The sequence below is a fragment of the Zosterops lateralis genome (genome assembly GCF_965231275.1).
Source record: "Zosterops lateralis genome assembly, chromosome: 14".
Classification (NCBI taxonomy): Eukaryota; Metazoa; Chordata; class Aves; order Passeriformes; family Zosteropidae; genus Zosterops; species Zosterops lateralis.
Window position 1 is genome coordinate 8,713,888 of NC_139774.1, and position 21,324 is coordinate 8,735,211.

The 21,324-nt window shown below is 47.0% G+C and overlaps 1 protein-coding gene across 6 annotated transcripts in view; it reads left to right on the forward strand.

Moving 5' to 3' along the window:
• Positions 1-379: 379 nt before the first annotated feature.
• TCF7 (transcription factor 7) overlaps positions 380-21,324 on the forward strand; it is a 72,903-nt gene continuing 51,958 nt past the window's right edge. For 3 of the 6 annotated variants that reach the window (XM_083871955.1, XM_083871952.1, XM_083871954.1), the window contains exons 1-3: positions 380-1,279; positions 1,381-1,447; positions 1,834-1,940. In XM_083871955.1, coding sequence (XP_083728081.1) covers positions 1,082-1,279; positions 1,381-1,447; positions 1,834-1,940 — 372 coding nt within the window. In that variant the 5' untranslated portion in view covers positions 380-1,081. Of the gene's footprint in view, positions 1,280-1,380; positions 1,448-1,830; positions 1,941-21,324 lie in introns of all 6 variants that reach the window. The other 3 variants (XM_083871951.1, XM_083871953.1, XM_083871956.1) reach the window with 1 other exon arrangement.

Here is a 21,324-nt window from a genome sequence, read left to right on the forward strand (position 1 = left end):
ACCAACGTGTGCAGGTGTGTCCTCAGCTGTGGGCCTGCAGGAGTGGGTGCAGGTGAGCTTGTGCCAAGGTGTGTGTGTGCAGGTGTGTGTGCACAGAAATGTGGATGGGCACAGATGTGCACAGATGGGCACGGGGCATGTGTGTGTGCTCAGATGTGTGTGCAGGCACGTCCGTGTGTGCAGACATGTGTGCACAAAGGTGGGCACAGGTGTGTGTGCAGATGAGCGAGCAGGGACGCGTGTGCATACCCGTGTGTGCACAGCCGTGCACACACACCGGGGACTGCCCCGAGCCCCCTGTGCTGCCCACCCTCGCAGCCGGGCCGGCGGAGGGTCACCCGGGGGAGCGGCGTCGGGCCGGCCGTGCCTGTAACGCCGGGACGCGGCGCGTGTCCGCCCGTGTCTCCGTGTGCCCGTACGCGTGTGCGCGCCCCTGTCCGTGCCCGTGTGTCGCTGTGTGTGTGTCCCCGCGTGTGCCCGCCCCCGGCCCCGCCCCGGCGCTGCCAATCACCCGGCGGCCGCTTTGATGTCGCAGCGCTCGCCCGCCGCGCCGTCGCGCTCGCAGTCGGACCGGGCGCTCCGTGCTCCGCCAGCCGCCGGCGCCCGCTGCTCCAGCCAAACTTGCCGGGGCTCGGAGGGCGGGGGGGCGGCGGCGGCACGGGGGGGGCCCGAGGAGCCCGGCATCCCGCGACGCCTGCCCGCCCGCAGCCGGCCGAGCCCCCCGCGGGAGCGGGAGCGGGGAGGGAACCAGGAGAGGGGGGGCAAAGAAAAGAGTGACGAGGGAAAAGCTATTCTAATTTTTTTTTTTTTTCCTTAAAGGAAAGATTTAAAGGGAATTTGGAAAAGGGGAAGAAAATTGAAGGGGAAAAAAAGTTTAAAAGTTAAAAGGAAAGGAGGAAAAAAGTTTAGAAAGAAAAAAAAATTGAAGAGGGAGCTGTTTTTTATTTTTAATTTTTTTTCAAGAGGAGGAAAAAAAAATAATTGAGGGAGAGAAAAAAAATAATTGCGAAGGGCTTGATCCGGGAGAACAATACTCGCCGGGAAAGTTGCTGCGCGGCGGGGAGGGAGCGGCGGGAGGAAAATGCCGCAGCTGGGCAGCGGCGGCGGGGACGACCTGGGCGCCACGGACGAGATGCTGGCCTTCAAGGACGAGGGCGAGCAGGAGGAGAAGATCCCCGAGAACGCCTTCACCGAGCGCGACCTGGCCGATCTCAAGTCCTCGCTGGTGAACGAGTCGGAAGGCAGCGGCAGCCCGGCCGCCGCCGCCGCCGATGCCGAGGTGAGCCGGGCCCGGGCGGCCCCGCACGGCGGCCCCGCGCCCCCCGCCCCGCGCGGCCCCCGCCCCACGCCCCCGCTGCCCCTCTCTCTCCTCCCCTGCAGGCCCTCCGGAGAGTGCAGGATCCGCAGAGGGTGTACCAGGAGAAGCTCCCGGACCACATGGATGATGGTTAGTCGCAGCAACCTCCGCGTGTCTCTGTGTGTCCCCCTCTCCTCGTTCCCGGTTCCCGCTGGTCTCACCCAGCGCGCCCCGTCTGGTGCTTGGCGCCCCGGTTCCCCAGCCCGTCACCCTGACAGCCCTGGGAGTGAGGGATGCCAGCCTGGTCACCACAGCCCCCAGCGGGAAAGTTACTCCTGACAGCTCCAAGGCTCCCCAGTGTCCCCACTATGGGAATCTGCACCCACGGGGGGGCCTGACGGTCCCCAACACCTTCTCTGAGGAGTATGGGACAAAAAGACTCCCACAACATGCTGTAACCTCTTTGGGGACCCCCGACAGGCAGGGGAGTCACCTGTAATAAGACGAATTTTGACAGGCAACATTGATTTCAGCAGGTATGAAACACCAGGACTCAGGGATGTATAAAGGATCTGCCTATTCTGGTTACCCTTTCCTGATGCTCTCAGATCCGTATCTGCCCAATGGATCTATGTCACCTCTGGTAAGTTTCTCATCTCCTTATGGAGAAGTTTTGTGGCCTCTCTCACTACTGAAGTATGTTGCAGGTATTGTGCAGGCACTTACACATGCTTTTTTCCTGTCAAATTGGAGCCCAATTTCTGAAGTACCTGGACGCTGTTCTGTCCAACCAGAAAAGAAAAGCAGTGGGAAGGGGGAGAGATGCTCGGCAGGAAGTGCCTGCTTCGCTCTGAATTTGCTGCAGGAGCTGCTTTTCCAGGCTCCTCATCCTCTAGGTTTGGCTTTACTCTTCCAGCAGTCAAATCCTAATATCTGATGGAGGAATGTCCCTTCCTTTTTCTGGATCACGGGCTTTGGAAGGAGCAGCTCCTGGTCTTTGTGTTTGTGTTCAGGGATATGTCCCGCAGCCGAGCGTGAACCTGCCTGTAAAACAGCCAGGTGCTGGTGTGCTGTGGGTTAGGGCTCTGTTGTGGATGATGGCCCAGGAAATGGATCTTGTGCTTCTAAAATGGCAATAGAGGTTTTTAGGAAAAGGCTTCGTGCTGCTGGAGTACTATTCCCGTCTTCTTCTTGTGAAGTTTTTCCCTCTCAGTTTAAAACAGCTTTCATAATTCTGTACGTTCTCATGTTTCTAGTTTTTGCTATCTGGATGATTAAACTAAAGTCTTCTTTACAAAAGCTGTCTTTTCCCATCACCATCTCAATCCAAACTTTAGAAAATAAAGTCCTGACATTGCAGCAGACAGTCGATGCTGGTGTCGCTCCTGGGAGCCAGCACTGCTGCATTTGTTGCAGGCATTGTTCTGCACTGGCTGTCAGCAAGCGAGGACAGAACGTAATTTGGTTTACTTCAGGTTCAGGTTTTAACCTTTAAAGGGATAAAGTTTGAAAGAAAATAGAAACTCATCCTTAATTTTGGTTGTTTGTTCACAAGAGCAATAGGATGTAAAACTGGTGTTACGAAAAATTGATGGATTGTGGAGTATGAAACTCAAAATTCTTTGTGGAAATCAGTGCCGTACCCTCACAGCTGACCCAGCTGGCCTGGGTAGCAGGAGACAGGTTCCTGCAAGAGCCTGCCTGTACCCCACACAGCTTTTCTGAGGGGATTCAGTTTTTCTGGCTGCAGACTGCTAGTACTTTGCTAAGTTTGCAGATATAGAGGATCTATTCCTAAATTTTTGAGTTGTTCTTCAGTTTACAGCAAGAAAAGATGTGTTTGCAGGGCAGGGCCAACTTAAATTGCTGTAATCCAAATAAGCATTTCTTCTGGTGCTTCCCACCTTATTCAGGTACTAGGTATCCCCCTCATTCCCCAAAATACTAAACTATTCTTTTCCTGATAAACTTTAAATGCTTTCAAATTTGTCTTATGTAAACACACTTAATTTGCTTCTTGAGACAGTATCTAGGTAAGTCCAGAGTTACGTTAGCCCAGCATCTTTTTGCTATGTTGAAATATTTATTTCAATCTTAAACTCTTCCTAGATGGGCAGCAAAGTGCAATAGCCTATTTATTAGCAGCTAAGCTATAAAGTAGATTGTGGTTTAGGAATCACCTTTTCCCTTGATAACAGAATAAAATCCAAGTGGTTGCTGTTAGGGCAGTAGGTAAGAGCAAATAGAATGTGCAGAACTCGAGGGGGAGAAGACATAGGTAGCAGGGAAGAAACGATCCCATCCCCTTGAGAGCCACCAAAATCACCCAGTGCCTCAAACAGCTTCCTTTAGGTCTGTTTGGATCCTGCTGTGGTTTGTGAAGAGCTGATTTGATGTTTTCAGTTAAAAATCTGTTACCCAGCAGACAGGGGAAGATTTCTTCCTCAGATGAAGGCTGGTCTTGTGGTTTTTCAGCTTACTACAATAACTATTTCAGTGTATTATTCTGGGCAATTTTGTCTTTTATTTCTATTGACTGTGCAAAGGTTATCATGGTAAATTATGGATTGCTCTCATATAGACTTATTGCTGCTGTGTACATTATATAAAGTGTGGGCTATAATCTGGTGGCTGCTTCCAATAATTGAGGAGGTCAGATCTGTGACTGAAGATTGCAGATACTTAACCATCCATAAAAGTGTGTTTAATTAACACTTTAGCACAAGTAGAGTCGGGGAGGAGGGTTGTGTGAGTGAATAGGATTACGTATCACAGTCATGCGTGCACTTGATAGTAGAGATTGTATTTTGGTTAATGAGGCTTCCTGGAAACAGTTGTTTGCAAGTAGGATTAATTTTAGAATCTTTAAAAAAAAAATCAATTAAAAAATTAAATCAGGAGTACTTTGGCAAACTGTCAGGGCTTTACATTGAAAACAGTAATTTACCTGATTGAAAATAGAGTCTAACTCCCTGAAAGATACAGAGCAGCCGGCGCTGAGGCTGGGGCTGAACCCCTGTCCTGCAGTGCTCTGTGAAACCACATTTTTTTCAGTGGGCTCCCTGTGAACCCTGTGAGAGAGCTGCAAGTGGCTCTGGTCTGGCTCTAGCACCTGCCTGGCTGGGTGTGTTGCTACCAGCAGTACCGGGGTGCTGCTTTCCTATTTTCTTTCTGATTTTGTCAGCAGCACCACTTCTGGTTTGTTTCCCCTCAAGGTGTTTGTAGCCACTAACTGTTATGCTGCTCACCCGAGCATCCTGCTCAGGTCCCCACATCTCCCAGCCAAAATTGCCTCTTTTTACCAGAACACACCCAGCCGTGTTATTTACGTGCTCTGCTGCTGCTCCAGAGTGATGCTCTGAAGATGGCTGGGTGCCTGCCATCAGCAGCCAGGCCAAACCTGGCTGATGGTCCCTGCAGGGCCAGCGGCAGAGGGAGTGGCAGGAGCTTCACCAGCAGGGTGGCCCTCCTTGGCTGAAGGTGGCAAATGCCAGTGTGGGATGATTCAGCTGGAGTGCTGCTGCTGGTTTGGGCAGGCACAGGTTTCCTGGACTGGCAGTAGAGCTGGGAGCGTGGGCAGGGTTGAAGGTACTTCTGGAGCTGAGGACAAGGCAGAGGGCTGAGCCCAGGTGTCCTTGTTCTGGGAGCTGTGAACTCCACCAGTTGCCAGGCTGGGGAGGGCACACTCAATCAAGGGTGTTTAAGAGCCCCTTGGCTCACACAGCCTGTGTGTGCATCTGAAATCCTGACACTCTGCAAGGCCCCGCGAGAGCCATCCCTCGCCTGGCTCTCAGGTGTTATGTGTGTGATCATTTAAGGCTCCACTTCATCCCATCTTATGTAAAGTCCAGCTTTTCCCAGAGTGAAGTATATAGGACTTACGGGTTAAAAATCTGCAAGAAACTTCCAAAGAATATGAACAAGTTGAGGAACTGTTTTTCTAAATTAAATATAAAATCATAAAACTATATCCTTTTTTAAATAGTACAAATGACTTTAAATCAAATTAAGGTACATCCTTAGTAAGAGCAGCAGCCTTTTAGGTGGTTACAAACATTAGAGGTCAGACATGGTCAAACATGTTAACACTTTGATCAGATTAAAATATTTTTCTTGCTACAGTTGTATAATTGAGTTTAGACCTGAGGGGGTTTTCTGAACATTGTTATATCTTGTACTCTGTGGTAGTTAAATGGTAAAAGAAGCTCTTATAAGTTCCTTTAAGTTCTTTTTGTAAATAGGTTTATGAAATAGGGGAATGAGCCGTGCTCCTCTGTATATAGGGCACGAGGTCTCCCTGCTCCCATTGATGGGAGAGGTCTGAGGGGAGCTCCTCACACCTTCTGTGCACTTCAGATGTGTTTGGTGAGTGTGTGAGGAGTGCAAAGGCAGGATTAAAATGTTCTATATGTAAAGCTGAGGCACTGGGCTTCCTGTCTGTGTGAGAAGTAGAAGTGCAAGAGTCTCTTTTTCTTTGGAAAACAGACACTACTTCATTTTCTTAATTAGTTAGTTGTCAAAGCAGAGCTTACATGGGAGCAGAAGAGTGGGTGTACCTCCCCAAGCCCTGCACAGCTGAAGTCCCCAAATAAGACACAGAACTCACAAATAATACTGTTTTTCAGATCCTGGTCCCTGTGGTCTGCAGGGCTCCTTGAGCTTGTTCAGAGGGTATGAAGTGTCCCCTTGGGCTGGGCAAGATGAAAGTGCAGTTACCTCTGGCCTGGGGCCACAGTGCCCAAGTGTCTAACACGAGGTCAGAAAGCATGGGGCTGCAGTCTAGGGCTGCTCTGCACTGGACAGAAGCTGAAGCAGCAGCAGCTGAGCCCCAGGACGTGGCTGCTTCTGCTGCATCCCCTTCCCCAAGGCTGCTCCATCCCTCTGCAGGAAGTGACTGTGGCCCCCACAGCAGCTGGCAGAAGGAAATCTGCAGCTCAGCTGCTTCTCTGCCTTTCTGTCCTGACTTGCACTGTCAGTTTAGTATTGCTTTTTCCTGTGTTGAGTTCTGATCTTGTTGAAACCAGTGGGAAAACTCCCCGGAGTCACCGTGTGATGGGGATTTGTTGCTGTGAGAGGACTGCTGCATCCCTCTCCAGATGTTGTGTGTGGAAGGAGGGCAGCTGGAAGCCAGCAGTAGCTCTGTGTGTTGCCAGCAGTGCCTGCTGCTGTGGGAGAGCAGCATCCCAGCCGGGTTCCCTGGCAGCAGGGCTTGCACTGCAGGACCTCACTGGGGTGGTTCCCTGTCGCCGGGAATTGTTACATTCCCAATGTAACATCGGGAATTGTGTTTCCAATGGCAGAAAGCGTCAGGAGTGCGGTGGCTGTTGATGGACCTCCTGGCAGACAGACAGATGAGTAATTTGTTCCTGACCAAAGAAAATCCACTTCTTTCAGCTCTTCTACCTAGCTTGAAATAAGATAATGGTGAAAATAATGTTTTTTATTAAAGCGCAGTTTTGGATACGTGGATGTACCAAGGCGCAGGGCTTACGAGGTCATTTATTGCATGTCTGATTCAGTCTTGGTTCCCCCAAGGAAAATTCTTGTGTTAATTTCTGAGTTCATATCACACCCTCAATTTTGAAGCAGAACTTCCCTTTGAAATAAATTAGAGAGTTCTGCTTAAGAAGCAGCGACATGATACAGCACTGGATGTGTGTGGTCTAATATAACATTTTTTTTTTAATTGTTTGGAATGAAAAAAGAGAAGGCAAAATGTCACAAGGAAACAAAAGCAAGTTTTATGTAAATCTGTGCATGTGAATAAGTGCGCACGTGATTCAGACAGTTCAACAATATCTGGTCTCCCACTGGGATTCCTTCACAGGCTACCCTGGAACTGGCTTTCCAGGCATGGGATGCTTCGTTGGTGGGGAGTTGCTGTGAGATATGTATGGTAAAGGCACTGTTCCTGCAAATTTCCAACGATTGCTGTTTGTGAAATTTTATGGGCTTGAACAGTTGAGAATCTGGAGAGAAAAGCAAAAACTTAACATCGACTCAAGTTCCTGAGGTTCATCCATCTTAGTGATTAGTGGTTTTGAGATTTTGACAGTGAAGAACAAAATGATTTGGGTATGAGAGGCACATGGCACATCCAAAATGAAAAGTGCAGAGCTGGTCTGGTATCCAAAGCTGTAACTGAGAGAAGGGGGAGCAGGAGGGGCTCTGCAATGTGCTCACTCGTGTGTTGCCTCACAGCTTGTGGTTCCTCTCATGCCATAACTCTGTTGGCACCATTAAATCCCTGCAGTGGGCTGAAAACCCTGGCTAATCCATGCAGTGGGGTGTGCTGGCATTTGCTCTGCCAAGGTCCCCGGTCCAGTACCACCGCGTGTGTTCTGTGACTAAACAGACATTGCTGGCTCCGAGGGATGACTCCCTTGCCTGCTGTCAGAGATCTTCTGCACAGGCCCAGATCCTAATCACAGGCTGAACCCTCTCTATCTGTAGCGTGATCTGCAAGGGAAGCAGGATATTGGGATACGGGTTGGTGTGAGCTGCACACCTAAGATGGCAATCTGGTGTGGACTGTGTGTGTCTGTGTGTACATAGATGGTGGTTACGGGCAGAGCAGAGCCTGGTGCTGAGAAACATCAACTGTTTTGAGGAAGCATCTACAGCTTGCCATTAATTTCACATCTGCAGTTCTTTATCTGCCTTTTGGCCATGATTCATCAAGACCAAATTTAGTTGTTGTTTCCTATGGATTGGCCTTTGACCCCCCTTGCCAATTCACCACAGAGAAGGTGAAGAAGGACCTGAGCACTTGTAAGCATCATCACTCTCACAGGGAGACTGTGCTGGCAGAGTGGCTTTGGGTGAACAATAGTCAGGCACGTGCTGCTCTTCACTTACTAAAATCTCCTGCACCATGTGTAGGTCACAATTTCCCCCACAAATCCTCAAGGATTATCTTCCCCTGTCTGTTCCATTAATTTGAAGAGGGACGAATGGCCAGAACTGTCTTCTTGAAGGCGTGGCCACTGTGGGAGCTTCTCTTCAGCTCTCCAAGGCTTTGGCCACAGCTGCTGCAGCTCCCTCTCTAGTTTCATAGAAGCACAGAATGGTTTGAGCTGGAAAAGACCTTAAAGATCATCACATTTTAACCCCCTGCCATGGGCAGGGATACCAGCCACTAGACCAGGTTGCTCAGGCCCCTTTCCCATGCCTTTGCCATTCCACCTCACTGCCCAGGGAGCCAGGACATGGCTTATGTCAGCATCTCTGCCAGCCTGATGTACACATGCTCTTACCTCATTATTTACCAGTAGTGGGTGGAGGGCACAGCAATAGGTACAAGTTGCTTCCTGAATTCTTTGCAGAGCCACTGCGGCAGGGAAAGCTTTTCAGCCTGATCAAATCCCAGGCTGGTGCCAAATGGGGACGTGTGAGTCCCCCCTCTAGGCTCTTTCATGTGCTGTTCTTTGAATCTCTTTTTAAAAAAATAGGCTCTAACACTCTAACAAGATACTTGCTCATTAATCTCTGTGTCTGGAGGATGAAACAAAGGTTTGGTAGGCGAACGGGTGACTCAGAGGGTTGGATACAGGATACAGAGCTGTTCACTTCCTAGTTTCCAGTTTTAATATAGCTGAATCAGTAAAGACCAGGTGCCTGTTCTTTCTGCTGGCTTGTCCAGTGGTCTGTCCAGGAGGGCACAGCTCCCTCCAGACCTCAGGCAGTGCGAGTGCTTCATGGGGGGAATGTCCAAAGAACCTGCAAAATCTGGATCAAACCCTCTGTGAACATCAACCAAGGTCTTGTTCTCATCATGAGACTGCGAGTTCAGCACGTGCTGGTGGTTCACAAACCCACTGACTTCATTTCATAAAGGAAGGATTTGCAACAGCATGTGCCTCTAAGGCTTGATTACAGTAGGATCTTTTTCTTGGTCAGTTATCTTGGAAAAAGAGCTCTTACCTTCAGCTCTTTACAGAGCAACTTAGCTCTGCTCTGTCACTGGTTTTTGCCTTTGAGTCTTTATAATTTAGGATCATAAAGTCATTTATGCTGGAAAAGCCTTCTAAGATCATTGAGTCCAATCTTTAACCCAGCACTGACAAAGCTACCACTAAAACATCCCCAAGTGCTACATCTACACGTCTTCTAAACCTCTTGGGGAAGAGTGATTCCACCACTTCCCTGAACAGCCTATGCCAGGGCTTGTCAGCTTCTTCAGTGGAGAAATTTTCCCTACCATCCAGTCTCAATGTCCCCTTGGTGCAACTTGAGCCCATTGCCTCCTCCTGTTGCCTTGTACTTGGGAGAAAAGACTGAAGCCCCCCACACCTGGCTCTACCCTCCTTTCAGGTAGTTTTATACAGCAAGGAGGTCCCCCCTGAGCATCCTTTACTCCAGGCTGAGCCCCCCTGTCTCCCTCAGCTGCTCCTCATCAGACTTGTGCTCCAGACCCTTCACCAACTCCGTTGCCTTTCTCTGGACATGCTGTTTATGACTGTTCCAAATAAAGGACTCTTCCACCACCACCCCCTCTGGGAAGTGGCTTCAGGGGGAAAGTAAGACACTTGGTCAGTCGAAGGGTTAGCAAAGCCTGATGAAATCGGCTGTCCTCATCCAGAGCATTCAGCTGGCTGGAGGTGCTGGGCAAGAGGTTATCAAAGTGGCTTTAAACCACTGCTCCTCTCCCGTTCCCCACCTCTGTGCTAAACACAGCTCAGCTGCCATGAAAAGAAAGAATCTGCTTCATTGTGTTTCAAGGGGTCCCGAAATTAGTATTTTGTGAAAGAAAACAATAAACTCCACAATGCTGTGGTAAGTGTTTGAAACCAAAGTAAAACTGGATACTAGAATCTAGAGCACTTTTCCCCTCCGGTTATAACAACTTTGCATTTGATTAAATGATAGGCAAAAAAATGTCTTAACAGTATCTCCTTTGTTCCATTGAAAAATCTGGAACTGTAATATACAAAGTACACGTCTGCCTTGAAGAGGTACATGGTAATCACAGACTGACCAAAAAAAGACTTCTTTTTTTTAATTTTTTTTTTAAGTGATTCAGCTTGTCTGCTCTATGTTGAATTTGTTTTCTGCTGTGGTTTGCTCTGAGGACTACAGCACATGAGTGTAAACTGAGGTTCTGCTCTGATGGGACCCACACAAAAGTAAAATGTGAAAGCCCAAGGTCATGAAGTGTGTTTGACTGGGAGCAAGGGGGCTGTGATTATAAAGACACTTGGGAAAGGACTCTTTTTGAGTTGCTGGGAAGAGACTCTTTGCAGCAAAATACTCAGAAAGGATCAGAAATGTGGAATTTTTATTCTGACACTGAGGATATGGCACTGCAGAGGTTGCTTTCATGTTTAGGAAATAAACCATTGTAAGATCTACCGCATGAAATTTTGTTGTCCTTAGCATGGAGAGGCTGATGAGGTGATTGTCGTTACTTGCTGCTGTCCTGGAATTCTGGTATGGGAGTCGGGATAGTCAGGAGGAGTTGTTGTCTTTGGATTCTAAGTGGGAGACACAGCACAACCCCTGACACCACCAAACCCCAGGTGAAAAATTGCCCTTGAGTTTTGACTTCCTGCTATAACTTACAGACTGTGGCATTGCCAGATATAGAATCTCACCATCCAAAAAAATACATGGCTTTAGAAATTCAAGCGATGTTTTGCAAGATTGCATCATGCTATGCTGAATATTCCTTGGAGTGCTTAGATAAATTAAATAAATGGATAAATTGATTATGCATATTAACCCAAAATTGAAACCAAAAGCAATAACATAAAATAAGAAATAAATTTTTTAAAACATTAAATAAACATCCAAACCTTTTTGTTTGACTTTCTCTGATACAAAGCAATTTCTCCAGGGCTGTACACCATATGAAACACATTATAAATGCTCTTGTAAAATCCACATCATTATACCACATGAAAGTCCTGGTCCTAAAAATAGCCATTCAGAGAGGATGCAGGCTACTAGCAATTTCGGTGATCATGAAATAGTTGTGTTGACATCTCTATGCATGCACACCCACAGAAAGATTTGACTTTTGAATATTGGCAACATTTGTGTTTTATGGAATTTTACATCTCGTCCCATGGATAGTTCTTTACCCAGGGGCATTCATTTCTGATCTTAGTCCCATTTTTCTAACACTGATTTTATTGAGAAAACGAGTACATTACTTTTTTTTTTCTTTTTTTTCCCCCTGAATTTTATGTAAAACTCTTTCCTTGCTATCGGTTTGACCATGGTTGGCAATATCAGTTTTACTTCCCTGTCTCCCAGCAGGGAAATACATGCTTTTTCCCTTCAATAGACACACACGGCCCCGGTATTTTGCGGAACTAACTGTTAAAATGTAAACCTGGAGCTTTAGATATTAACACAAGAAGCTGCCACATCTCTGCGGCCTTTGTATCTGGTGTAGTATTCAAAAGAAAGTAAATGAAATCTGCAGTAATTACACAGTAATGTATCCACAACAAAAAATTTCTTCCTTGTCCCAGCAATCAGAACTTGGCTTTTGTTTTGCAATATGAAAGGCTGCAGCCTCCTGCCTTCGGTGTGTTCGCAGCCAAGCCCTGGCTGGGATCAACTGCCGTAGCTCTGGGATAGACAACAGATTCCTGCCAGCTGATATCGCTCGAGATCTTTTTGAAGAGCTCATCAGATTTGGTTTTATTGCTGTTGTGTTTCAGTTTTCGCTTGTTATTTGTTTGAAAGCATTACTATAGGGATGGTTTTCTGAAAAACGTTGGAATCTTCAGCGCTGATCTCTTGTTTGCATTTTTCTTTTATAAGTACTGTGGCGGTGCTAGAGATGCACACCTTCACTTGAGGGTGGCTGAAGTCTGTGGTTTAAGGCTGTCCTGAATTTTAAGTGTGTGGCCCTTCTAAAAACCACTTGGAAACAGTCTGTATCCTCAAAATAAGTTTGTTTCTGGAACTGGAGCAAAATCTGTGGAGATGGCAAGTGAAATAACAGTGTTGAAGAAAATGACATTGCTTCTGAAATAGCTGGCATGAAAATCATAAAGTCTGAAGTTTCATTCAAATCAGATGTGGCTCTGGTTGTTGTGGGGCAGGACACGAACTCGCCCAGCAATGCAGCTCCAAGGGATTTACAGGGAGAAGTACAGTTGTTCCAGGTTGTTTTAACTGCAGGGCAGTTCTTGTCCCTTGTCTTGGGTGGGGGGTCCTGTTCCCTGTTCCAATGCAAACAGGCCCTCCAGTTTTTACCTTGGTCAGTTGATTTCTTGCAGGCTGTTAACAATTCTGAATAATCAAATGTTGTAAAATGACATCAGAGGAGTGGGTTTGCTGTTGCTAATTTAGTTCCCTAGAACAGCTGGACTAGGGGGCATGAGAACACTTTGACAAGGCAATAGTTTTATAGTGTAAATGCATTAATTTCTACATCAAGTCATCAGTAATTGAAGGATCTCTTTCCAACCAAGGGCTGAGAGATTTTGGCTCCTTTTGGCATCCTGCTCTTTATAAGGCAACAGACAGTGGTGTTTAGAAAAAGCTAAAAATTTTAATGCTTCTGACTTGAAGCTGCAATCATGCTTAAGCCCTTTTCTCTTTTCCATAATTAATTGGGTGGCTGAAAATGGGGTTATATCTGGCAATATCGATTTTTTACTGTTTTGGTGAGCTCAGATTTTTCTGCTAGGAGCAGAACTCAGGTAAAAGCACCAAATGTTCCTTACTGGGACTTCTGACAGCACTTGAGTGCTGGAGCTGTTGTAGAGAAAATTTAATTTCTTGACCTGAGAGTACAGAAAAGTACCTGATATGTTACTACCAATTGTTTGGCTACTGACATTTGCTGGAACTAGTATATAACTACATGCATGTATTCAAACTTCGCAGAATAGAATGTTTTCAAATTACAGTACACCATTTGTACAGATCTAGCACATAGATCTGCTTATTAAATACATACTGATGGGTGAGGCAGGCTGCAGTGAATCCCTGAAAGATCAGCTCCCATATCCAAAAGCACCACTCTTCAAACAGATTTCCTGCTAAAACCCCAGTGGTGAATGCCTGACCGTGAGGTGGGCGCGTTGCTGTTTCCGTGGGCAGGAGCTGCCTCTCTCCTGCCTGCGCCCCGGGAGCTCGTTTGATATGGGATCCTCTTACCAGAGAGCACCAGGTGCTGTGGCAGACGGTGTAAATAGCCAAATAAACAGACATGAGTAGCACCAGTTGTTTATGTGCTAACACAGGATGTTCTCAAAATCAGGTAAGAAGTGAGGCATGTTACCGAGTTTTATAGCAGAGGAACCGGATAGTCTTGTAACTGCCATGCATGGCCATGGCAGAGGAAGCGTGGTTTTATCCCGGCTTCACCTCCCAGTCCCACAGGAGCTTGTTTTTCTGTGACTCAGTTTCCCCCAGGAGCATTGTGGAGCTTTATTGTTTCGTGTGTAAGCAATGTTTGGAGAGCACGGCAGTCTCGATACTGAAACAAAACATAAAATCCCACACAGGCTGCTGCAGGAGGGGATGTTTCAGAAATTATAAGAGGACTAGCCTTAAAGAGTAAGCTGTGCTGCTTGTTAGACCACTTACTTCAAGATACTAAACAAGTTGCAATTTCATAATCTTTTAGGAAGTTGCAGGTGGCCCTAAGACCACAACTCCTTCAAGGCAACTGGCATCTTGCTTTAAAAACAAATCACCTTCTCAGCCTAAATGATAATTTCATAGAGTGGCATTAGCTGGATGGCAACGATGATGGCATGGTCCAACACGTTGTCTGAAATACATGTGACACACTAATCCGTGTTATTAAACCAGGAACAAATGTCATTTATTTATCCACTTGTAATATGGTGATGAGAACAACCTCCAGGATCACACAGCGTAGCTTTTGGACACATATACCAAACCTCTGGATGCATAATTCAAATTCTTTGTCATGAAGAATCAGTCTGTTTATCTTGGAACCTTTTTTACTTAAACAGTAATCTCTAGGAAATCATTTAACAGTAGTTCGCTGCCAGTTTGTCAGTTAATGGCTTGAGGCAAAGTCTGAAGTGGATGAAAACTTTCCTAGGGAGATGCTGCTGTCGCACGAGGTGCAGAAAGGTTTATGGCAGAAAGCAAGAGAGGAGGCGGTCAGATGAGTTCAGTCCAACTTTTAGAATCACGAGGCAGCTCGGCACAACAGGGCAAAGATGGCATTTGCAAGCACATCGTGTGCAGAACGTGAAAGCCATCAGACATGCCTGTGTCAGCTTCTAAGCCCAAATTTTCCTTACTGGAGGCTCCAGGTGTGAGTGTGTGGAGGCCAAAACCACATGTGTTTGTGGTGGCTGGGGCTCTGCCTCGCTCCCTCACTCCTTTGCATCCCTGGGCATTTCTGCATCTCTGTATCCCAGGTATCTCTTTGTCTCTGCATCCTGGGCATCTCTGTATACTGGACATCTCTGAATATGTGTCCTGGTCATCTTTGCATCCTGCGTGTCTCTGAATCTCACCATCCTGGGCATCTGTATCTCTGCATCCCGGCATCTCCCCATCCCAGGTGGGGAGGCAGCCGGATGGGAGAGCCGGGGCTCAGTCCCCCTGCTCAGCTGGGGTTCTGCAGAGTGTCTGCCAGGGCAGCAGAGTCCTCCAAGCTCTCAGATGTTATCACTTCTCTCTAAGAGTCTAGCAGCGAGTTTCAGTTAGGTAATGAGTTATCTGATTTCCCTTTAATCTGGGCAGCATCACTCCAGCGCGATAACCTCGAATTGCTATTTATCTCACGCTCAGTGCTGCAGGAAGAAAATTGGCAAAAATGGGTGAAAATTCACTGGAAAAGGAGCTAAGAAAAATTGCCCTGGTCTACACCAAATCCCTCCTTTTTTCATCAGATGCAGGTGAGAAATAACTGCCCCGAGTTGAAACTCTCCCGAGAGGCCACAAAATCCAGCTGAAGCAAATGCCACTTCCCTGCAGCATTATCTCCCACTCGGTGCTGTCTGCCCACAGAGGATGGTAGGGTGTAGGAGCTGGCAGGGGATTAATGGCAGCTTGGTTCATAAAAAACTCCGCTGCCAGAAGGACGTGGGACCCAGACAGAAGTAAAGAGGGGCTGATTCTCTCTGCAGATGCCCCCAAGTGCTATTTGTCTGAGAGCAGATTTTCCCACAGATCTTTGGCCTTCATATTATTTGAAGAACCCCCTCTGCAGCTGCAATCCTTCCCTCCCCCGAGGGAAAAACAGGGTGGTAACTTTGTGAACTGAATGGTGTGGAGGTTTAGGAGTACTGCCATGGGAGGGGAAGATTTGGCTCATTAGTGTGGAACATTGTGTTGCCAGGAACAGAGTTTTGGGGCAGAACTAATAACATGGAAGCAGATGCAGTCAGCTTTTATTAAACTGGTTTGTAGATGACTTTAAGTAGGCAACAGTTGTATCTGGGGCTTTCCTTGCAAGAGGCAGAATGGCAGAGGCAGACCCCAGCAGAAGCAGAGCCTGGCTTAGATGCTGGATTAAAAAAAGTACAGAGGAGCTAAGCAAATTTCTCGATGTTAGGAAACATTCTCCCAAATGTATTTTTAAAAGAAGGGAAAAAAAAAAAAAGAACAACTGCAGACTCTGTGATTGTGTTATAATCTTTAAACTTTTAGAGTCCACACATTTCACTTTGAGGAAGGAGCAGCTGTAGAGCCACAGTGTTCATAGTCAGAAGGACCCAATGTGATCTCGCCTCTGCTTTATCCTGATGCACTGTCTCCTCTAGGCCATGGACTCCCAAGTTGCACTCAGTTACCCCCACATCTGAACATACATTAACTGCTTGACAGTGTTTTAGAGGTAGGCATGGATAAATTAATTTCCAAGCCAAGTTTTGAAGCACTTCTCCCTTGAACCACCCTTTCCGTAGCATCAATTAACTCCATAGTGCTAATCAGCATTAGTGATGGGTGAATGCCATTTCCTGACACATGGCATTCCATGGCCACCAGTAACGATGGGTTGAACTCATTCTGTAATTGCCTAACCCAAGTACACAGGTTGGAATGACCGTCAGCCAAATACAAAGTGCTGTTCCCAGCCAGCTCCCAAATCTGAGTGAGACCGTTGATGCCTCTGAGGGGTCACCATAAAGACCATCCATCCTCAGCCAGACCCAGCAATGACTATTTCTGTGTGTCCTTATGGTGTCCTCCTGGTCCTTCACCTCTGTGCAGCCTGGACTAACTGCCTGGTTTTCATGAGGGTGTTGGGAATGGTCGGTCCCTGTCAGTGCAGCCAACCCTGCAAATCTCTGTAGGGGTGCGTGTTGGATTTCTGACATCTCCATACATGTCTGTCAGCTCCTTCTGTGCCAGCTCCAGCCACCATTTCATAGGGCAAAGAGAACCATCCAGAAATCCTTTCTCTGCTCCATGCATCCAAGAGCAGCCTCATCAATGTCCCTCATCAATACCCATCAGTGTCTTCCTCACTGTGCTCCATGCAGCCTCATCATCCCAGTCTGGCTGAATAAGACAAGAGGAATCCATTGGGATGCTGTACTCCATCCTGCCTTGGTTGTGCAATGTTTTTTTTTTCTCAAGGACTTTCTAATCTAGAGATTTTCTGGGATCTCCATGGCATTAAGGGAACTCTCCTCATCACCTCAGGTTCTGTCTTTCAGTACCAACTGTTTAAGACATAATTCCAGGCGTCCAGGGCTTGCTTTCTCTTTGTGTCTCCTTTGCTGTTGCTTTCATTTGCTAACATGTTGAACTTCAAAGTCTATTCTTTCTCATTCCTAATTTTTATGGAAAAAATGGTCTGAACTCCATTTGCATTTCCTCCCTGAGGATACTGGCAGTTCTTAATCCTATATATTAAAGAATCTCAGTTTTCCCAGCAGCCCTTTATTCTGGGACTACTCTTCCACTCTGTTTTCTCCTTGAAATGCTCTCCTGTGGTTCAAAATTGCTCTTCACGGTGCCCCTGACCACTGTCACTTGCTGTTATATGCTATTTGCAAGGATGTTTGATCACTTTTTAAGCCCTTTTCCCTTCCCATCCTGTCCCTTGCAGGTAATTTGTGAAGGTTTCATGCCCATGGCAGTAGATGCCTGTTTGCTCTCAGAGGTTGCATCATGGGCTGCGTGCTTTGCAACCGGCAATATCCAGGACCTGCTGGAATAACTATTTATGAAGCCAAGAGATAGCAGGGTGAAAGTAAATAGGGTACTATTTTATCCAGGCTGATTTTAATTTCACACTGATGGTCTCCATATTCTGGTTGAGTCCACTGACCACTGGCATTTACCTGCTCAAGAGGCAATTGCCGTCTGTGCTTTCCCTGCTGTGATGCAGAAGGATACAGAGACCCTCTGTCTCTCAGTCCCTTCTCCCTCTTCCTGCTTCCACACAGGGACCACAGCAATTCCCTGTGCTCCCCAGCTGCTGGGAGCTGAGGGAAGTAGGCAGAACACCGACTGCACCGGCTGTGCAGATCCAGGGATTTAGCTCACGCAAACCCAGTGTTCTCTCCTACAAGCCATTCTCAGCGATGTGCTTGGGTAATTAGCATGTTCATAAACACTTCGTAATCTTGTGATCATGGCTTGCAGATTAGCTCTTTTGCCAGCTTTGCGATTTCTTTGCCAGTTTTAGTTTTAATTGCAAATCCATTACTGCCAGCTCCCTTGCATATTGTAGCAATAGGCAAATTAAAAAACTTGGACACAGTTGGGCGGGTTTCAGTTAAGAAATTAATTGTTACTGCCAACCAGTGCTTTTTAATGTGAGGGTGGCATTTGAGTTTGTTTTTGAGGGCATAATCTCCAAGACTTTCTTTTTTCCCTTCTCCTCCCCCCTCCCCAGACTGCGTTGCCCTGTCAAGCAGCTCCCCAGATGGCATGAAGCAAATGCTTGCCTCTTTGATCTCCTAGTCAAGAAATTTGGAAGTCGTTCTGAATTTATGAGAATCCTGTCTGAAATAAATCTGTCTGTGCACAGGGCCACACTAAGGCAACCCGGAGCTGCAGGCACAGCTCACCTGAACCTCCCAGGGAAGCAGAGGATTACAGCCCACAAGAGCATCGTGTGATGCTGTAGCGATAAAGAGAAACTTCATGCATATTGTTGAACATGAAAAAGTCTAGACAATCTACAATTTACCAGTCGGGGTAATTGGCTAAAGGCTTAATCCGCCCTGATAATCCAGTAATGGTATTGTTGGCAGGACATTGATGTAAATATCACTCAGCAGTGCTGGCAGCCACTGTCTCCTGTGATTGCTGCCGTTCCCAATTCCTTTTCCACAGTCATTAGGGCTGGTGGGGAATTTTCAGAGTTCTGCAAACTTCTTGTCTTTTTCGAAAACTGGGCTATGTGGTTGTTTTTCACGCTGTTTCTTGAATAAGTAACATTTTTCAGCAGGTTAGAATTTTCACAGACCCATTCCTCAAGAATATCTTTGTTCCTTGATGTACTTTTTTCCCTCGTGTTTTTCTCCCATAGCTCTCTCCAGCCTCCTGATGCTGCTGTCGCATAGTTTGCCATCTCCCTTCAATACAAACAACATCTGGTCCTGCAGTGGACCTATGCCAGCACTGCAAGCCACCTACCAACTGTGTGTCACCACCAAACCTGGTGGCATTCACGGGGACTTTGGTGGCATCACTCTGCACAAGCCTTGACATGCCACTACCGTGGCTGGGGCTGCAAACACTGGTGGGGCACTGTGGAAGTCATCGAGCTGAGCAGGTTTCTAAAAATTCATCACCCTCGTCATTTTGCAGGGGTGTTTTTAATGCATTTCTGTGTGCCCCATGGGGATAAAGAAGGGGATTGTAGCACTACAGATGCAAGGAAGGATGGATAGACGTAGTCCAGCCTCCAGACATGAGTCTCCCACCACTGCAGTGCTTGTCCCCACATGCTGCTTCCCATGGCCTGTTGATGTGTTAGAGCATGGCTGGGCTTAAATCTTTGTTTAATTGTGCATGAAGCCAGTGTCTAAAAACACCTGTCCCGTTCTTGTTACTGTATTCTCTTTAACTCATTCCCTCCATTTGCCTTGGTAAACGTGGTTGTTTTCAGCTGCCTTTACAGCTGAAGGACTCTGCTCCTGTAAGCCTGCACAGTACCAAGCACAAATGGATCCTGCCTGACTGGAGTCACAGAACCCCAGAATTGCAGAATGATTGGGTTAGAAAGGACTTAAAGACCTTCTCATTCCATCCTCCCTGCCATGGGGAGAGATGCCACCAAAGAGATGAAGTTGCTCGGGGCCCCTTGCAACTGCTCTGTACAACTCCTCCGCCTTCAGAGAGATTGAGGTAGTACAATAGATTGGAGCTCAGCAGAGGATTCCCTGATGACCAAAGCAGAACCACTCTGGGAATTCCTTTTCTGCAGCAGCATTGACTTCGTGCTGCCAGCTGAAGTATTAAAAACCCTATATATAATAATACATAAACTTAATTTGGTCACTGACCCAGCTGAGATGGCTGTGAATCCTTGACAGCATTCTTAAGGCAGCCTGTAATGGTTTTTTGAACATAGCTTTTTTTTTTTTTTCCTGCTCAGAAAACAATAGAAGCAGCACAGTTCCGCTGCAAACAAAACCTGAACATGCTCTAACTTACGTGTGAAATATCAAAGAGTGCTTATTCAGTACACATCACCACCCTTCTGTTTCACAGCAAACACCTTGTCACAGCACAGAGACCTTGGGAAAACTATATATAGTGTATTCGGGCAAATGTCACCCTGGTAATTATCCCATAGCTCTGGCTCCACAATGTTGTGGCTAACAAATCCAACTTTAATTGTTCATGATCTCTATCAGAGCAGACACCAGGTTTGAGTTCAGTCGGTGCAGAGTCAGGAGGAATAAACACAAACCTACAGTAAGATCAAAGCAGCAGAGAGGTGCACATGTGCTAATAATAATAGCTTATGAAAGCTTATATTTTCCTTCAACAACATCCTGTCATTTCTGTATCAGCTTTGAAAAGGGTAAAAAAAAAAAATTCAGTGTAATTTACTTCAGCCAAAAAAAAAAAAAAAAATAGATAAGGCATGTATTTGATTGCAACAGCTCGTGTGTGGTTTGCTATGAGGATTGTACATGCATCGTGTCCTCCAGTGCATGTGTGAAAGGAAGGTGCAGAGGCTGAGCTGGCTGTGACCAAAGCACCATCATTATCTGATTTTTACATACAGCTGGTGACAATGTAATGCAGTAGGGAGGATGAGGTAAACAGTCTCAAAGTCGGTAACCGCATCCACACCTGGTGCACCTCGATAAAATGTCTGTAAACAGTGTGCACAGAGTGAGGTTACAGCGAGGCTGAGGACAGCTAACGGCTCCAGGAGATGCAGGGAGAGGCACACCGAGGTTTGGGGATGGTGTTTTGGTTGGGGTGGAATTGCCCAGGGGATTAAAGCGGGGATTTTGCCCTTCCATGGCCACAGGCAGCTTTGCAGGTTGGCTTTCCCGGCAGAGCGTGGCCGGGGTGACTGTACCCAGGAGGCTCTCGCTGAGCGGGGGCAGATAGCCATGATTTCTCCTCCACACGGTGTGACCTACTTAGGAAGGTCAGCCCTCAAAACTAGGCACAATGCTGACCATTTCCTCTGTCCTCTTATATCAGATTTTTACTATCAGCTTTTTTAATCTAGGACAGTGGCTTTAGCTTCCATCGGGGGTTTTGTCCTGCCTGGCATTGAGATGCCTGGTGGGCTGTGGGGGCCTGGGACACAAGGAGCTGCAGGAGGAGAGCCATGGGAGGTGATGTGCCTGTCAGGAGGGAGTCCTGGGGTGTCCTGGGTCTGCCTTTCATGTTACGTGCTGTGGTTGTTGATGTTCAGTTATGCATGTAGTTCTCTCTGCAAGCAAGAAGGGGTTTGGGGTGTTGCTGAAGGGAGGAAGGCTGACAGCAAAAGGTGTGAAAATGTCCCACTGAGTACTGAAGATGGGCTGGCTGAGGAAAGAGAAGGTTTAGAAAGAGAACCAAGGAGAAGGATGCAAACAGGAGCAGGTACAGGAACAGTCACATTTTCTACTCTTCCTGCACAGGCTCCTTGGGCAGAGTGTGAT